Source organism: Xyrauchen texanus, chromosome 18, assembly GCF_025860055.1.
Source record: "Xyrauchen texanus isolate HMW12.3.18 chromosome 18, RBS_HiC_50CHRs, whole genome shotgun sequence".
In the NCBI taxonomy this organism is placed as follows: domain Eukaryota; kingdom Metazoa; phylum Chordata; class Actinopteri; order Cypriniformes; family Catostomidae; genus Xyrauchen; species Xyrauchen texanus.
The window spans coordinates 1,796,068-1,812,100 of record NC_068293.1 but is presented as its reverse complement, the minus strand read 5'-3'; the positions used below and the strand labels follow the sequence as shown (position 1 = coordinate 1,812,100).

At 40.6% G+C, this 16,033-nt stretch overlaps 1 protein-coding gene across 1 annotated transcript in view; it reads right to left on the bottom strand.

Moving 5' to 3' along the window:
* Positions 1 to 16,033, bottom strand: part of si:dkey-11f4.7 (piezo-type mechanosensitive ion channel component 2) — a 554,199-nt gene that overhangs the window by 35,187 nt on the left and 502,979 nt on the right. Inside the window, exons 45-46 of the mRNA XM_052147980.1 lie at positions 1,369 to 1,527; positions 791 to 938 (exon numbers count right to left, since the gene is read on the bottom strand). Of these exons, the coding sequence (XP_052003940.1) occupies positions 791 to 938; positions 1,369 to 1,527 (307 nt within the window). The remainder of the gene's footprint in view (positions 1 to 790; positions 939 to 1,368; positions 1,528 to 16,033) is intronic.

Sequence of the window (16,033 nt, the reverse complement as noted above, 5' to 3'; positions counted from 1 at the left end):
GCCATCGGCTTGCAGAATGGGGTTCTAAATACAATTATTATTTACATATTTATTTAATTATTAGACACAATTTACAATCATATTTTTATCAAACTGCACAATGATGACTCTAAGACTTTATAGATATTACAATATCATTTTCTGTTAAAGCATGATTTTCTGTAAAGCTGCTTTGAAAGTATAAGTGTTGTGAAATCTGCTATACAAATAAAAAATTACTTGACTGCATCATGTGGATGTGGGTTTAGCATATTTCAGCATGGATTGCATGTGTCTTCGCTGCATTCCAGCATATATTACAGTATATGTATTTTGGCTGATTTCAGCGTGGATTGATTTTGAATTTGTCACAATATGATTCAAGCTTAGCAAAGGAACTGTTATTGCAAGATGGGGCAGTTATGTGAAAAACACTATTTTATGAGTAATTCCAGTACACCAATTCCATTCATGAATGTTTCATATGCCATAACTGTTTGGTAGACTTTTGCTGCTGTGCTTGTGTGAACAGTTTGATAAATTCAGATGCAATGAATTGAATCTCCCTAACCTGCAAAACCTGACATTTACTTTTTATTGTTGGTTCATTCTCCGAGTTTTCGAGAGGCTGCAAAATGTTAGCCAATCATAACAGTGAGTTTAAAGGAGACGCTGAGACAGAGTGCAAAAAAAACAAAAAAAAAAACTTTACTAACATCATAAGTGGACCACAAGGAAAATAATATAATAAGAAAAAATAGAGTATGAATATAGAGTGTCATAAAAGAGTATCATGACCAATTTAAGTCACCTTCTCAGCTTCCCTCCAGCACTTCAGGATGAAGATGTTGGCATAGATGTCCTCCACACAGATCCAGCTCGACAAGCTGAGGGTGGTGTCTGTCCACACCCAATCCATCACTGCTCGTAACTCTGTCAGGAACGGAACTAATCGGAAACTACAACAACAAAACCAGACTGTTAATGGGACAAGAGACATAAAGACCATTCTAAAATGAAAATTACACAAGTGTGTATTGAATGGATGCAGACAAACTAATTATCTTGGCTTCAGTACCCAGGCATGATATTTATAATTTATGTAAATATATTATTTAAGTCAGCAACTGCTGCCTGCTATGGTTTATGATCAAGAATCTTCAAGAGGATGCAGATCTCTTCATTTATCACATTTACTGCTGAAAACATTAGAGCCTTGATCTGGAAATCCTTTAGGGGGAAAAAAGATAATTTGCCAACTGAAATGATTAAGAATTCTGAAGGAGTCAGGTGAAGAAAGGACAACCAATAGCATGTGAAATGGGCTTAAAATAAATAAATGATGTAAGTCATGCAAGTTATTTAAACAAAGACCAACAAATGGATTACCCCTGAAAAAGCAACAGGTTGAAGTAGTTGTATGTCTTGGTGAGAAAGTTTCCCAGAACGCGGTTTGGGTAGCCACATTTGATCTGATATGCTGACAGACCAAAATAGATGCATTTTACAAAATACCACAGCTGAGCAACTGGATTCCTGTTGAATCTCCTGGAATAGGAAATACCATAGTAAAATTGACGTCAACAACATTGCTTCAGAAAAATTTGAGTTTTACCTCCTTCTGTTGGTTAATGAGAAGGACCACAAATAATGTGTTCAAGCTGTCTGTAATGGTGTGATTGAAAGCCTCTTGCAGCACTATTAAAAAGCTTGAATACATTATCTGTGGCCCCTTTCGCAAATAAATATTATTACACAAATAAATATTAGGTAGATGAAACAAACTTCATTTCCTCTGTAGTCTTCTTGAGCATGATGGGGTATGTTTAAATAGAATGTCTAGATAAATGGTATGATATTCTGGATATGAACAATGTTGTAAACAATGGACAAGATTGCATTCCAGTTTATGGCAGGACCCCTCTCTAACTACCATAGTAGAGAATAGTTTGCTACATTGGGATTGGATCTTGGTGGACATACTAAAACAAATGCCTTGTATCATCAAATAAGACTTCTAGGACAACTGCCAGACACCTCTTACGGGTCAAGAAGGGAGGCCAATGCATAATAAACAATGCATAGGCAAAAACTTAAAGACAGTGTATCTCATTCACTAACCATGCATATGCACACATTTCTGTGTAAAACCTTTATGAATGTTTCCATGCAGAAATTTCAAATTTTTCAATAAATTTGCACAAAACTTTATTCAAAATCTAAGCCTATTGTGCGAGTACACAATAGGCTTATGCCCATTGGATGTGATGTGCTTGGATGCAGTTGGTGGAATGCTGCTTTACAGCGTGTATATGGTTTGTCAGAAGGTTTTGCATGTTGTGTACTCATGGCAGAGCATCTCGCTGCTTTATATTGAAAGTCAGCCTTCAATCTAATATTTGATCTCTTTTCTAATCTAAATGCTTCTACTCAAGCAGTGTTACAAGCAGGCCTTCAGTTGATCCAACGTCTAAATTGGTACATTATATTATAAAATCATTCTAAATTGTTTTGCTGTACTGCATTTTTGTAGTGTGATTATTTTTCTCTTGCATCTTTCTCTACACATTTGCAACTGTACAGGTGCGGTGCTGCTGAAAGTCCTTATTTGGAGATGGTCTGGGCTGTTTTATGCATATTACCTGATTGCTGGCACGCACTCCTTTATTTTTAGCTTCTTTCACAAAGAGATCCCAGCATGAATCCCAGAATAAATCGTTCCGGTAACTGTTCTGGAACTGCAAGATTTTGATCATTCACACTGCCCCAGCTTTCCTGTAATCTGTGCTTGCATTTTCTTAAATCCAGTAAAAATCCCATAAAGACAAAAGTGACATCACAATGTGACATCTAATGTGCAACGTCTTGAGTTTAGTGAGAACCTGAGTCTTCCTTCTCAAGAAGCCCACTCTTTTATCCTTGTAAACAATTAAATTGCATACGATACATAAACTAATGGTTAATTGCATAGTCTGTATGGATGGCAAGTAGCTCCCTGCATGTCCTCTGATGTAAAAGTATGAGAGATTTGCATATAAAGATAAAGCAACTTAATCCATCCAATGAAAGTATTCCCAAAACCGTATTTTTTCAAAATCTTAAAAAGATAATCTTACACTACCATATCAAACGCCTTTTCGGCATCAAGTGAGATTGCCGTGACCGGAGTCTGATCATTCGCCACTGACCAAATGATATTGATGAAATGCCTAATGTTATCAGAAGAGCTACGGCCCTGAACAAACCCCACGTGATCTGCAAGTATAACTTTACTTAATCGGTTAGCCAGAATGTTTGACAATATTTTTACGTCTAGCTGGATTGGGGAAATTGGACAGTAACTCTTACAATCACTTGGATTTTTGTCATTTTTAAGAATCAGACTGATCCTGGCTTATGTCATGGTTGGTGGGATCTATCCATTCTTTAATGATTCTGTATAAACTTCTAGCAAAAGTGGAGCCAATTTTGTAGCATAAAATTCAGTGGCAAAACCATCTGCCCCTGGAGCCTTGCATGTAGGCATGGCATTAATTACTTCGTCAAGCTCCTCAAGGTTATCTCAGAATCAAGATAATTTTTTTGCTCAGTTTATGGAGTTCTAATGGTTCCACAAAGTTTCTAATATCTTCATCAGAGGTAAGTATTTCACCACCAGCAGATTTCACTTAGGGAATAGTAGAAAAAGACTCTCTCTGATTTATATATCTAGCCAAAAGCTTCCCTTCTTTATAAGTATGACTGTCTTGCCCTGAATAGCCAAAACTACACCTTCTGTGACAAAATAGTATTATATCTGTATTTCAATCGGGCCAATTCTCTGAGGCCATCAGACAACATTTGGCGCTTCAGCTCTGCCTTGGCACTTTTAATATTCCCTTCCACTCCAAGTGCTCTCTTTCTTTGGATATTTGAATGAATGACGCATACTGTATGATCTGACCCCTAAGAACTGCCTTAAATGCCTCCCAAGCCACTCCCACAGACAATAATGAGGACAAGATGGCCTCCATATAAACATTGATTCCAGCCTTTATCATTTGTTGGAAACCAGGATTTTGCAAAAGGGATACATTAAAGAGCCAGCTATATGATTTCTTTTTCTCCGTATGTGGCAACACCTCTAAACTCACCAGGGCATAATCTGAGACTAAGATGTTTCCAATTGAGCAATCCACAACAGATGAAATGAGGGACTTAGATATAAAAAATATATATTATTATAAAAAAATCTATTCTATTTAAAATCTAAAATCTATTTATCTAGGATAAATATTATGGACTGACGAAAAAAATGTATAGTCCCTACCAGATTGGTTTAAAAGTCTCCAAATATCTGTAAGATCAGTGTTGCTCTAGGGGGCTTACACACTTTTGCTTCACTATGATCAAGGACTGAGTCCATCAAAAGATCAAAGTCTCCTCCCAATAGGTGCCAGCGGCTTGCAACATCCTTTCAAGATCTACAAAAAAGCCCTGATCATCAGCGTTAGGCGTGTAAATATTAGCCAAAATCAACCTTTGCCTCTGAATTTCTGCTAAAACAATAATGACTCTTCCTAATTTATCTTTAATCTTTTTGAGACATTTGAATTGTAGATGTTTACTTATAAATGTAATGACTCCCCTGCTCTTACTTGAGACAGCACTAAAGAAAAAATGTCCACCCCACATCTTCCCAAATTTTTCAACTTTCTACACCTAGATGTTCCCCATCTGTCGCTCACTTCAACGTTGTGTCGAAGAAGCAACACTAGGGGTCCAATTTCAATCACACCATGTGCTGAGCCATGTATGTGTACTGCTGACACAGGAGCAGGCAGGTATTTTACATGCAAAGGCAACCAGCTGTGTCAGACTGCACGTACCCTTCCCCAATGCCCCATAAAAGTCGTCGGAATGCTTCTGGTTACCCTGGAACAAGGCAACGCTTGCCAACCTGGGAACGGGCCGAGCCTCGCCGGGCCTCTTTTCTCTCTATGTTTCTCGCATAGAGCCAAACCGGCTGGGGCCCTTACACGCATCGTGGGAAGGGGGTCTTGTCCAGTTTCCTATTCTTTCAGGGGAAAAAGACCATGCAGAGACCACACCTGCCCAGGAAGAAGGAGGTAAAAGTGGCGAAATACATCACATGGGTAGATCCAGCCTCAAGGAGGGGGGAGTTGCTACGACACGGCGACCGGAGGGCAGCTGGAACTGCCAAAGGGAGACGCGGGTCCACTCGTAAGGGGAACGTACAGCGGAAAATACACACAGGAGGAGTCCAAACTGGAGTCCCGTCCTGTGGAGCACCTATTCCAGGACAGGGTAGATTTGAGTACCCGCAGTGGATTGGGTCAGCAAATTCCTCTGCTGAATTGCAGACCCACAGGGCTAGGGGAATTCCTCCGCTGAATTGCGGACCCACAGGGCTAGGGAGGAGTCATCCAGGGATCCGAATGAACGGGACCTCCTGGGAGAGGGAAAGGGCAATAGGTGCAAGCTATCCACCCGGTCAGTCCATCAGCTTTTACCGAGTTCTACCGGCTCGGACCTGAGAAAACACGGGACGATACTGACTCAACCCTGAGATTGTAAAATCTCGCAAAGGTGTTAGGTGTTGCCCAACCCGCTGCTCTACATATGTCTGCCAGGGAGGTGCCTCTGGCCAGTGCCCATGAAGACGCAACACTCCTTGTTGAGTGTGCTCCGACCCGCAAGGGGGGGGCATGGCCTGGGTGTGATAGGCCAATGAAATGGAATCCACCACCCAGTGGGAAAACCTCTGTTTGGAGAGAGCGTTCCCTTTCCGCTGTCCACCAAAGCAGAAAAAGAGCTGCTCAGAACGTCTAAAGCTCTGCGTGCGTAAAGTACGTACCGGACACAGCAATGAAAGGGCTGGGTCTGCCTCCTCCCGGTGCAGCGCTTGCAGGTTCACTACCTGGTCTCTAAAGGGCATGGTAGGAACCTTGGGCACCTAGCCCGGTCGCGGTCTTAGGATCACATGTGTGTCTGCCGGACTGAACTCCAGACAAGTGTCACTGACAGAGAACACTTGCAGGTCCCCGACCCTCTTGATGGATGCGAGTGCGATCAGCAGGACAGTCTTTAGAGAGAGGGCCCTGAGTCCAACTGATTCTAGCGGCTCAAAGGAGGTCTCTGAAGGCCCGAGAGGACCACTGAGAGATCCCAGGAGGGGAACAGACTTGGCCGGGAAGGATTTAACCTCCGGGCGCCTCTTAGGAACCTGATGATTAAGTCGTGCTTACCCAAAGACTTGCCGTCTACTGTGTCATGGTGGGCCGCGATAGCAGCAACATACACCTTCAAGGTGGAAGGGGACAGCCTCCCCTCCAGCCTCTTCTGCAGGAATAAGAGCACTGACCTAACCGCGCACTTCTGTGGGTCTTCAGCTGGGAATAGCACAAATTTGAGAACAAGCGCCACTTCAGAGCGTAAAGTTGCCTGGTAGAGGGGGCTCTGGCTTGGTTGATCGTGTCTACAATGGCAGGTGGTAGACCAGCTAGATCTACCGCGTCCCGTCCATGGGCCAGATGTGGAGGTTCCAGAGGGTGCCCCATCCTTGAGAAAGAAGGTCTTTCCTCAGGGGAATTTCCCAGGGAGGGGCTGTTGTGAGCAGTACGAGCTCCGAGAACCAGGCCCGGTTGAGCCAGTAGGGAGCCACTAGGGTGACTTGCTCCTCATCCTCCCTGACCTTGCACAGCACCTGTGCAAGAAGGCTCACTGGGGGAAATGCGTACTTGCACAGCCCCGAGGGCCAGCTGTGTGCCAGTGCACCCACCCCGAGGGGAGCCTCTGTTTGGGCATACCAGAGCGGTCAGTGGGAGGTCTCTCGGGAGGCAAACAGATCTTCCTGGGCCTAGCCGATTCGTTCCCAAATCAGCTGGACCGACTGGGGGTGAAGCCTCCACTCTCCACCGGGCAAGCGTTGTCGTGACAGCGTGTCCGCTACCACAATGCCTGTGGCCGTCTGAAACGGAGAGCACTCTACCGCATCCAGGAACTACACAGGGGAGGAAAGGCATCTTTATAAAGACACGTCCTGAAAAGGACGTTCAACGTCAGCTGTGTATTTTCTCTTTTAGAGGGAAATAATCTTTTACAGAGAAAATCACTCTTTTAAATAAACTCTTTTAGTTTTTGCGCTGTTGAAGCGACCAGGGGCAAATTGCACTGCCGTGCAGAGAAGGAGAAATGCCACTGAAGTGCGCTGTAGATCCAACAGCAGGCAAGCGTCAGAGGAACAGGAACAGGTGTGTAACTCGCAGCTGACTGCATACATGAACATCGGCTCCGAAGAATATTTCTGAATGAACCTGACGTATTTCCCCGCATTTATACCTGTATGTCCGGGGGCGGGGTATGCAAATACTGTCTGCCTACTTCTCATTGGCCTTTTTTCATAGATCAGAGGCATATTTGGCACTCAAGAGAGACCAGTAGTGTTGCTTCTTCGACACAATGTCGAAGTGAGCAACAGACGGGGAACACATCTTTCCCTGCAGGAAGCTAAAAACTTTGGGAAGATATGGTGTGGACATGTTTTCTTTAGTGCTGGCATAAGTAAGAGCAGGGGAGTCATTACATTGATAAGTAAACATCTACAATTCAAATGTCTCAAACAGAGTAAAGATAAATTAGGAAGAGTCATTATTATTTTATCAGAAATTGAAATTGTGGAGTGGTCGTGGCATAGTGGGCTAAAGCACATAACTGGTAATCAGAAGGTCGCTGGTTTTATCCTCACTGCCACTGCCACCATTGTGTCCTTGAGCAAGGCACTTAACTCCAGGTTGCTCCAGGGGGATTGTCCCTGAAAAAAGCGCACTGTAAGTCGCTTTGGATAAAAGGGTCTGCCAAAAACATAATTGTAAAATGTAAATTCAGAGGCAAAGGTTGATTTTGGCTAATATTTATGTGCCTTAGGCTGATGAACAGGGCTATTTTATAGATCTTGAAGGGATGTTGCAAGCTGTTGGCACCCCTCATAGTATAATGGGAGGAGACCTTAATCTATCGATGGATTCAGCAGTCCTTGATCACAGTGAAGCAAAAATGTGCAAGCCCCCTAGAGCAACATTGACGCTTCACAGGAAGTGTAAAAATCTTACAGTCTTACAGATATTTGGAGACTTTTAAACCCATCTGGAGGGACTATAATTTTTTTCATCAGTCCATGAGATTTACTCTAGAATAGATTTTTTTTTATATCTAAGTCCATCCTTTCATCTGTTGTGGATTGCTCAATTGGAAACATCTTAGTCTCAGATCACGCCCTGTTGAGTTTAGAGGTGTTGCCACTTACGGAGAAAAAGAAATCATATAGTTGGCAATTTAATGTATCCTTTTTGCAAAATCATTATTTCCAACAAATGTTAAAGGCTGAATTCCATGTTTATATGGAGACCAACTGGTCCTCAGTATCCTCTGTGGGTGTGGCTTGAGAGGCACGGTTCTTACAGGTCAGATCATACAGTATGCCTCATTCATCAAAAAATCCAAAGCTCGAGAACTTGTGAAGTTGTAAGGGAATATTAAAGTGCAGAGGCAGAGATCGAACAATGAATGTCGTCTGATGGCCGATTGAAATACAGATATAATACAATTTTGTCATGGAAGGTGTAGTTTTGGCTATTCAGGGCAAGACAGTCATACTTTGAGTCAGGGGACAAAACAGGGAAGCTTTTAGCTAGATGCATAAAGCAGAGAGAGTCTTTTTATAACCTTCCCTCAGTGGAATCTGCTGGTGGTGAAATACTTACCTCAGCCATTGATATTAATATTGCTTTTAAAGAATTCTATCATGATTTTTATAGTTCCACATCTTCGTCTACCGAAGAAGGCAGTGGTGGCTCAGTGGTTGAGGCTCAGGGTTACTGACCAGAAGGTTGGGGGTTCAAGCCCCAGCACCACCAAGATGCCACTATTGGGCCCTTGAGCGAGGCACTTAACTCCAGGTTGCTCCGGGGGGATTGTCCCTGTAATAAGTGCACTGTAAGTTGCTTTGGATAAAAGCGTCTGCCAGATGCATAAATGTAAATGATTCTAAGATAACCTTGGAAAAACTTGACGAGGTAATTAAGGCCTACAGGCAAGGCTCTGGGACCAGATGGTTTTGCCGCTGAATTTTGTAGATCTTATGCTACAGAACTGGCTCCACTTTTGTTAGAGGTTTATACAGAATCATAAATGAATGGAAAGCTTCCGTCAACCATGACACAAGCCAGGATCAGTCTGATTCTTAAAAAGGACAAAGATCAAAGTTAGTGTAAGAGTTAACGTCCAATTTCCCTGATCCAGCTAGACGTAAAAATACTGTCATAAATTCTGGCTAACCGATTAAGTTATGACATCACTTATACATTTTTTGGACCACCTTCCACCCCCCCTCTTGAGAGGACAACTTTATTTTTATTTTAAATCAAACAGATTGGAGGTATATGTAGTGGAAATACGGGTATATGTTAGAACATACAGGACAATATCATGTTTCAGAAAAGACAATCTTTAGGGAAAAGATGAAAAATAAAATGACAAACAAACAAAAACAAAATAGTACATATGTATGTATGCATGTGTGTGTGTGATGAGGCAGCCAAAGAATGAGGATCTAAGTGCAGCTTTATTAAAATAAACAAGAAAACTCAGAATAAAGAAAGATATAAACTAGAGGTAGTGGCTCTAAATGAAACAAAAATATTGCTAATACAAATAATAAGCTAAGAGATATAATAAAGGGAGTAATAGAGAAGGAAGTGGAAATTGTCTGTGAATGTGCTTATTGGGTATGATGTATTATATTATTTGGGAATTGGATGTTATAGCTGGGGTCTGTGGATATGTACGTGGCCTCGGTCTTGGGGTGGTTTTGATTTGAAAGAGGTTAAAAATATGTCCCATGTTTCATTAAAGACTGATATATTGCTTGTTTTGTAAGCGGTTATTTTTTCTATTGAGATATTATATATTCTTTGAGTAGATTAATCCAGTGAGTGATGTGACAAGAATTTTTGGATTTCCAGTTTTGAAAGATTACTTTCTTAGTGACAGTTAGAGAAATGAGTAGCTGGTTTTTATATTTATTTGGTAGAGTCATTTGTGTAGTATCACCCAGTAGACATAGTGATGGGGACAATGGAATTCTGCAGCCCAAGATCTGAGAGAGTTTGTTAGTTACTGCTGTCCAGAGAGAGTGAACTGGTTGGCAGGTCCAAGTGTCATGTCATTTTGCCGGTTGTAGTTTGTTATTAGTAATGTTGATTTTTGATTTAATTAAGAATTTTAGTTGTTGGTAGTGGAGGAACTGGTCTTTCCTAACCCCATACCTCTGGATTAGTGCATTAAATGATAGGAGTTGGTTGTTTTCGAATAGGTGGTGGAGGTGGGTGATACCGCAGTGATGTGCTGTCATGCTGGTGAAATTCTAGGTTTTTTGTTTTTCCAGTAATATTGAGTGGTTAGTGAATCTAATGTTTTGAACCATTTGTCAGTAGGAGTGATGGGAAGCATTGAGAACAGATAATTAATCTAAGGTAATATTTTCATTTTAACTGAGGCGATTCATCCAATGAGAGTGAGTGGTAGTTTTGTCCATCGTTTAAAGTCATCTTCTATTTTATTTAACAGAAGGGTGTAGTTGAGGTGGAAGAGATCTGACATCTTATGTCAAATTTTAATGCCTAAATATTTTATGTTACCAGTGTGAAGAGGGAAGGAGTCGTCGTGGGCTGCAGAATCCCAAGCATCTACAGATAGTGGTAGTATAGTTGACTTGTTCCAATTTATTGAGTAGTGTGAAATAATAGAGAATTTATTAATTATGTTGAATGTTTCCTGTAGTGACACATGTGGGTTTTGTAAGAATAATAATAAATCATCTGCGTAAAGACTAATTTTATGTTGTGAATTGGTATCCTGGATTCCCTTAATTTTAATGTTTTGTCATATTGCTGCTGCGAGTGGTTCAATGAAAATAGCAAATAGGGATGGTGAGAGTGGGCATCCTTGTCTAGTTCCTTGATGAAGTGTGAAGCTCGGTGAAGTGACCTGGTTTGTGATTACTGTGGTTCTAGGTGAGGTGTACAGTGTTTTAATCCAATGGATAAACAACTCTTCAAAACCAAATAAGGGCAGGGTGCTAAATAGAAAAGTCCATTTGACTTTGTCAAATACTTTTTGGCGTCTAATGATACAATTATGGATTTGTCTTATTTTTGCTGTGATATATTAAGTTAAAAAGTCTGTGGAGGTTATCTGAAGCATTTCTATTGTTGATGAAGCCTGTCTGATCTGGGTGGATTATCATTGTGGTGACCGTCTCAATTCTGGTTGCTAGGGCTTTAGTAATAATTTTTAAGTCAGTATTAATAAGTGAGAGAGGGTGGTAACTGGAGGGGTGTGTTGGGTCTTTATTAGGTTTTAATAAAAGTGTTATAACAGCAGTATTCATGTGTATGGGTATGGTCAAGGTATCTTTGATTTCTGTTGTTACTCCAATAGTGATGATAGAATATCCCAAAAGTGTTTATAGAATTCAGCCGGAAGTCCACCTGGTCTAGGTGATTTATTGTTTGGCGTTTTATTTAGAGCTTTATAGAGTTCTTCAGAAGTGAGTGATGTGTCTAAAATGTTGGCTTGTTCTCTAGGTAGTGTGGGTAAGTCAAATTTATCTAAATAAGTGTCTATTTCTAGTTGGCTGGGTTCATGATTCGAGGAATACAGATTGCTGTAGAAATTGGAAAGATTATATTTATATCCTGTGGATTATGGGTTATAGTACCTGTAGCATTGAGTATGGATGGGATCATTTCTTTCTCCTTTTTGCATTGTAATTGATTTGCCAGATATTTATTTGGTTTATTGCTATATTGAAAGATTTCATGTTTGAGTTGTTGGATAAGCAACTGTGTTTTTTTGTGTATGATACTTTCGAGTTGGTTTTTAAATTGGCGCAAATCGTTTTGTATTTCTTCGCTGGGGGTATTGGTATATAGGTTTGTTAGCTGTTTGATTTTTGGAAAATGGATGTATTTTCCAATTTTGTTGTTGTTTTTTCTTGTATGATGAATATGATATAATTTTACCTCTTAATACCGCTTTGCCTGTTCCCATAGATGTGATGGTGACATTTCTGGAGAGTCGTTCATCTCCAGGAAGGATGCCCACTCTCTTCTGATTAGTGAGCTGAAGTCTGGATCTTCTAAAAGTGATGTGTTGAGATGCCATCTTGTGGGAGGCTTAAAATGGGCTTGGGTATTTATTGTTAAAGAAACAGGAACGTGATTGCTAATCATAATTGGATGAATTATATTTCCTCGGATGTGTTGGGTGAGTGAGTTACTTATGAGAAAGAGATCAATTCTAGAGGAGGATTGGTGGAGAGAGGAAAAATATGAGTATTCTCTTAGTGATGTGTTTCTCATTCTCCAACTGTCACCAAGACCATAGTCATGTATATATTGTTTTATTATGTCAGTGGAGTGCCAGATCCTTAAGCTACCAGAGGTAATTGAACGGTCTAATGAAGGATTGATGACAGTGTTATAGTCTCCAGCTATTATAATATTTGTTGAGTCGCAGAGTAAAGAAAAGAGATTGTGGAAAAATGATGGGTCATCATTATTGGGTCCGTATATGTTGGCAAGTGTAAAATTTGTGTGGTTAATCAATGCATTGATGATTATGAATCTACCATCTGGATAATTGGTAGAACTATAATGAGTAAAATAAATATTTGTATTTCTTAAAATTGAAATGCCTCTTTGTTTACTATGTAGATGAGAATATTTTGTCATATTGTTTAAATTGGAGATATTGTAATTCTGAATCTGTCAAGTGTGTTTCTTGTAGAATACATATACTGTCAGGTCCATAAATATTGGGACATCGACACAATTCTAATCTTTTTGGCTCTATACACCACTACAATGGATTTGAAATTAAACGAACAAGATGTGCTTTAACTGCAGACTTTCAGCTTTAATTTGAGGCCATTTCAAAATTCTGTTATTTGCTTTTAAATCATTAAATGGTCTTGCCCCGCCATACCTCTCTGAGCTTCTACACTCTTATAAACCCGTCCGCGCTCTCAGATCAGATGATCAGCTGCTCCTGACTGTGCCTAAAACTAAGCGTAAGCTCAGAGGGGACCGTGCCTTTGCTGTGTCTGCCCCTAGACTATGGAATGATCTGCCTTTGCATGTTAAGCAGGCCTCTTTTTTATCTGTTTAAAACCCTTCTTAAAACCCATCTTTTCTCTGTGGCTTTTGACACCTAGTAAGATGTCGACTTTATTTACTTGATTGTATTTGTTACTTTGAATGTTTTTTTTTGTATGGTTATTAATTGTACATATGTTTATGTATATTTTTCTGTACAGCACTTTGGTCAACTTGGTTGTTGTAAAGTGCTTAACAAATAAAGTTGGTATGGTATGGTATGGTATTTACATCTAAATCAGGTGAACGGTGTAGGAATTACAACAGTTTGTATATGTGCCTCCCACTTTTTAAGGGACCAAAAGTAATGGGACAATTGGCTGCTCAGCTGTTCCATGGCCAGGTGTGTGTTATTCCCTCATTATCCCATTTACAAGGAGCAGATAAAAGGTCCAGAGTTCAATTCAAGTGTGTTATTTGCATTTGGAATCTGTTGCTGTCAACTCTCAATATGAGATCCAAAGAGCTGTCACTATCAGTGAAGCAAGCCATCATTAGGCTGAAAAATCAAAACAAACCCATCAGAGAGATAGCAAAAACATTAGGTGTGGCCAAATCAACTGTTTGGAACATTCTTAAAAAGAAAGAATGCACCGGTCAGCTCAGCAACACCAAAAGACCCGGAAGACCACGGAAAACAACTGTGGTGGATGACCGAAGAATTCTTTCCCTGGTGAAGAAAACTCCCAACTGTTTCCCAACTGTTGTGAAACCCTTCACAACAGTTGGCCAGATCAAGAACACTCTCCAGGAGGTAGGTGTATGTGTGTCAAAGTCAACAATCAAGAGAATACTTCACCATAGTGAATACAGAGGGTTGACCACAAGATGTAAACCATTGGTGAGCCTCAAATCAGGAAGGCCAGATTAGAGTTTGCCAAACAACATCTAAAAAAGCCTTCACAGTTCTGGAACAACATCCTATGGACAGATGAGACAAAGATCAACTTGTACCAGAGTGATGGGAAGAGAAGAGTATGGAGAAGGAAAGGAACTGCTCATGATCCAAAGCATACCACCTCATCAGTGAAGCATGGTGGTGGTAGTGTCATGGCGTGGGCATGTATGGCTGCCAATGGAACTGGTTCTCTTGTATTTATTGATGATGTGACTGCTGACAAAAGCAGCAGGATGAATTCTGAAGTGTTTCGGGCAATATTATCTGCTCATATTCAGCCAAATGCTTCAGAACTCATTGGACGGCGCTTCACAGTAAAGATGGACAATGACCCGAAGCATACTGCGAAAGCAACCAAAGAGTTTTTTTTTAAGGGAAAGAAGTGGAATGTTATGCAATGGCCAAGTCAATCACCTGACCTGAATCCGATTGAGCATGCATTTCACTTGCTGAAGACAAAACTGAAGGGAAAATGCCCCAAGAACAAGCAGGAACTGAAGACAGTTGCAGTAGAGGCCTGGCAGAGCATCACCAGGGATGAAACCCAGCGTCTGGTGATGTCTATGCGTTCCAGACTTCAGGCTGTAATTGACTGCAAAGGATTTGCAACCAAGTATTAAAAAGTGAAAGTTTGATTTATGATTGTTAATCTGTCCCATTACTTTTGGTCCCTTAAAAAGTGGGAGGCACATATACAAACTGTTGTAATTCCTACACCGTTCACCTGATTTGGATGTAAATACCCTCAAATTAAAGCTGAAAATCTGCAGTTAAAGCACATCTTGTTCGTTTAATTTCAAATCCATTGTGGTGGTGTATAGAGCCAAAAAGATTAGAATTGTGTCGATGTCCCAATATTTATGGACCTGACTGTATCAGCCTTTAATTTACTGAGATGATTGATCATTTTAATTATTTTATATTGTGTGTGGAGCCACATAAATTCCATGTTACAAAGTTGAGCATGTCTTGCTTGGGGTAATAGAGGAGGGAGAGTAAAATAGGAAGGAAGAAAGAGGGGAGGAAAGAAGATATTAAATCACTGAGTAGGAGAGGGAGAGAGAAGGAGAGAGAGTATGTTTGGAGCCATCAACAATAACTAAAAATAATTATAGACATATAACATAAACAAACAAGGTGTACATATGGGACTGGACAAAAAAAGATGTGGTGGAAACATAAAACACAAGAAAATAAGATAAACACAAACTGAGCAAACACAGAGAGGGGCATTGATCAGTACTTTAGAAGAGGTTTTTAAAGTGTGCGGTACCGGGTAGGAGGTTTATGAGAATCGAATTAAGATTGTCTGGAGCGGAGGGGGCCAGGGCCGGGTCAGAATATCGCGCGCCGGTCCCCAATCGGCCTGATGAGGCGCGCTAGGGATAAAGGTGACCGGTGACGATGGTTCGAGAGAGAGAGAATTACTGGCCGTAATTGTCTCTACATATTGATAGTTGGGTGTATCTATTAATTTCAGTCATATTTGAGTTCTGAAATAATTGTCCGTCGATATACAGTCTGTCTTCAAACAGTGAAGCACGTTTGTTGTTTTTTCTGCTTTCCTTTAATATCGGATACAGTATTTTCCTTCGTTCATTTATTTCCCGTGGGTACTGATCATTCATTCCAAATGATGTGCCTTTGAGTTCCTTTCCTTGGCGTTTAACCAGTTTTGCAATGGGTCGTGTTCCTTTGTCTGATTTTTTCCCCAGGCGGTGAATTCTATGGAACGTAATGTGTTTAACGGTATTGGGTGGTAATTTCAACTGAGTTACCATGAAGCTTTGGAGTAACGATTCTGAATTGTCGGGTGAGTTTTCCGGAATACCCGAGATGATGAGGTTGTCACGCATAGAGCGAGTTTGTATGTCCAGAATTGTGTCTTTCATTAGTTTGTTTTCTTTCGTGACAGCGAACAAACAGCATTTGTTCATTG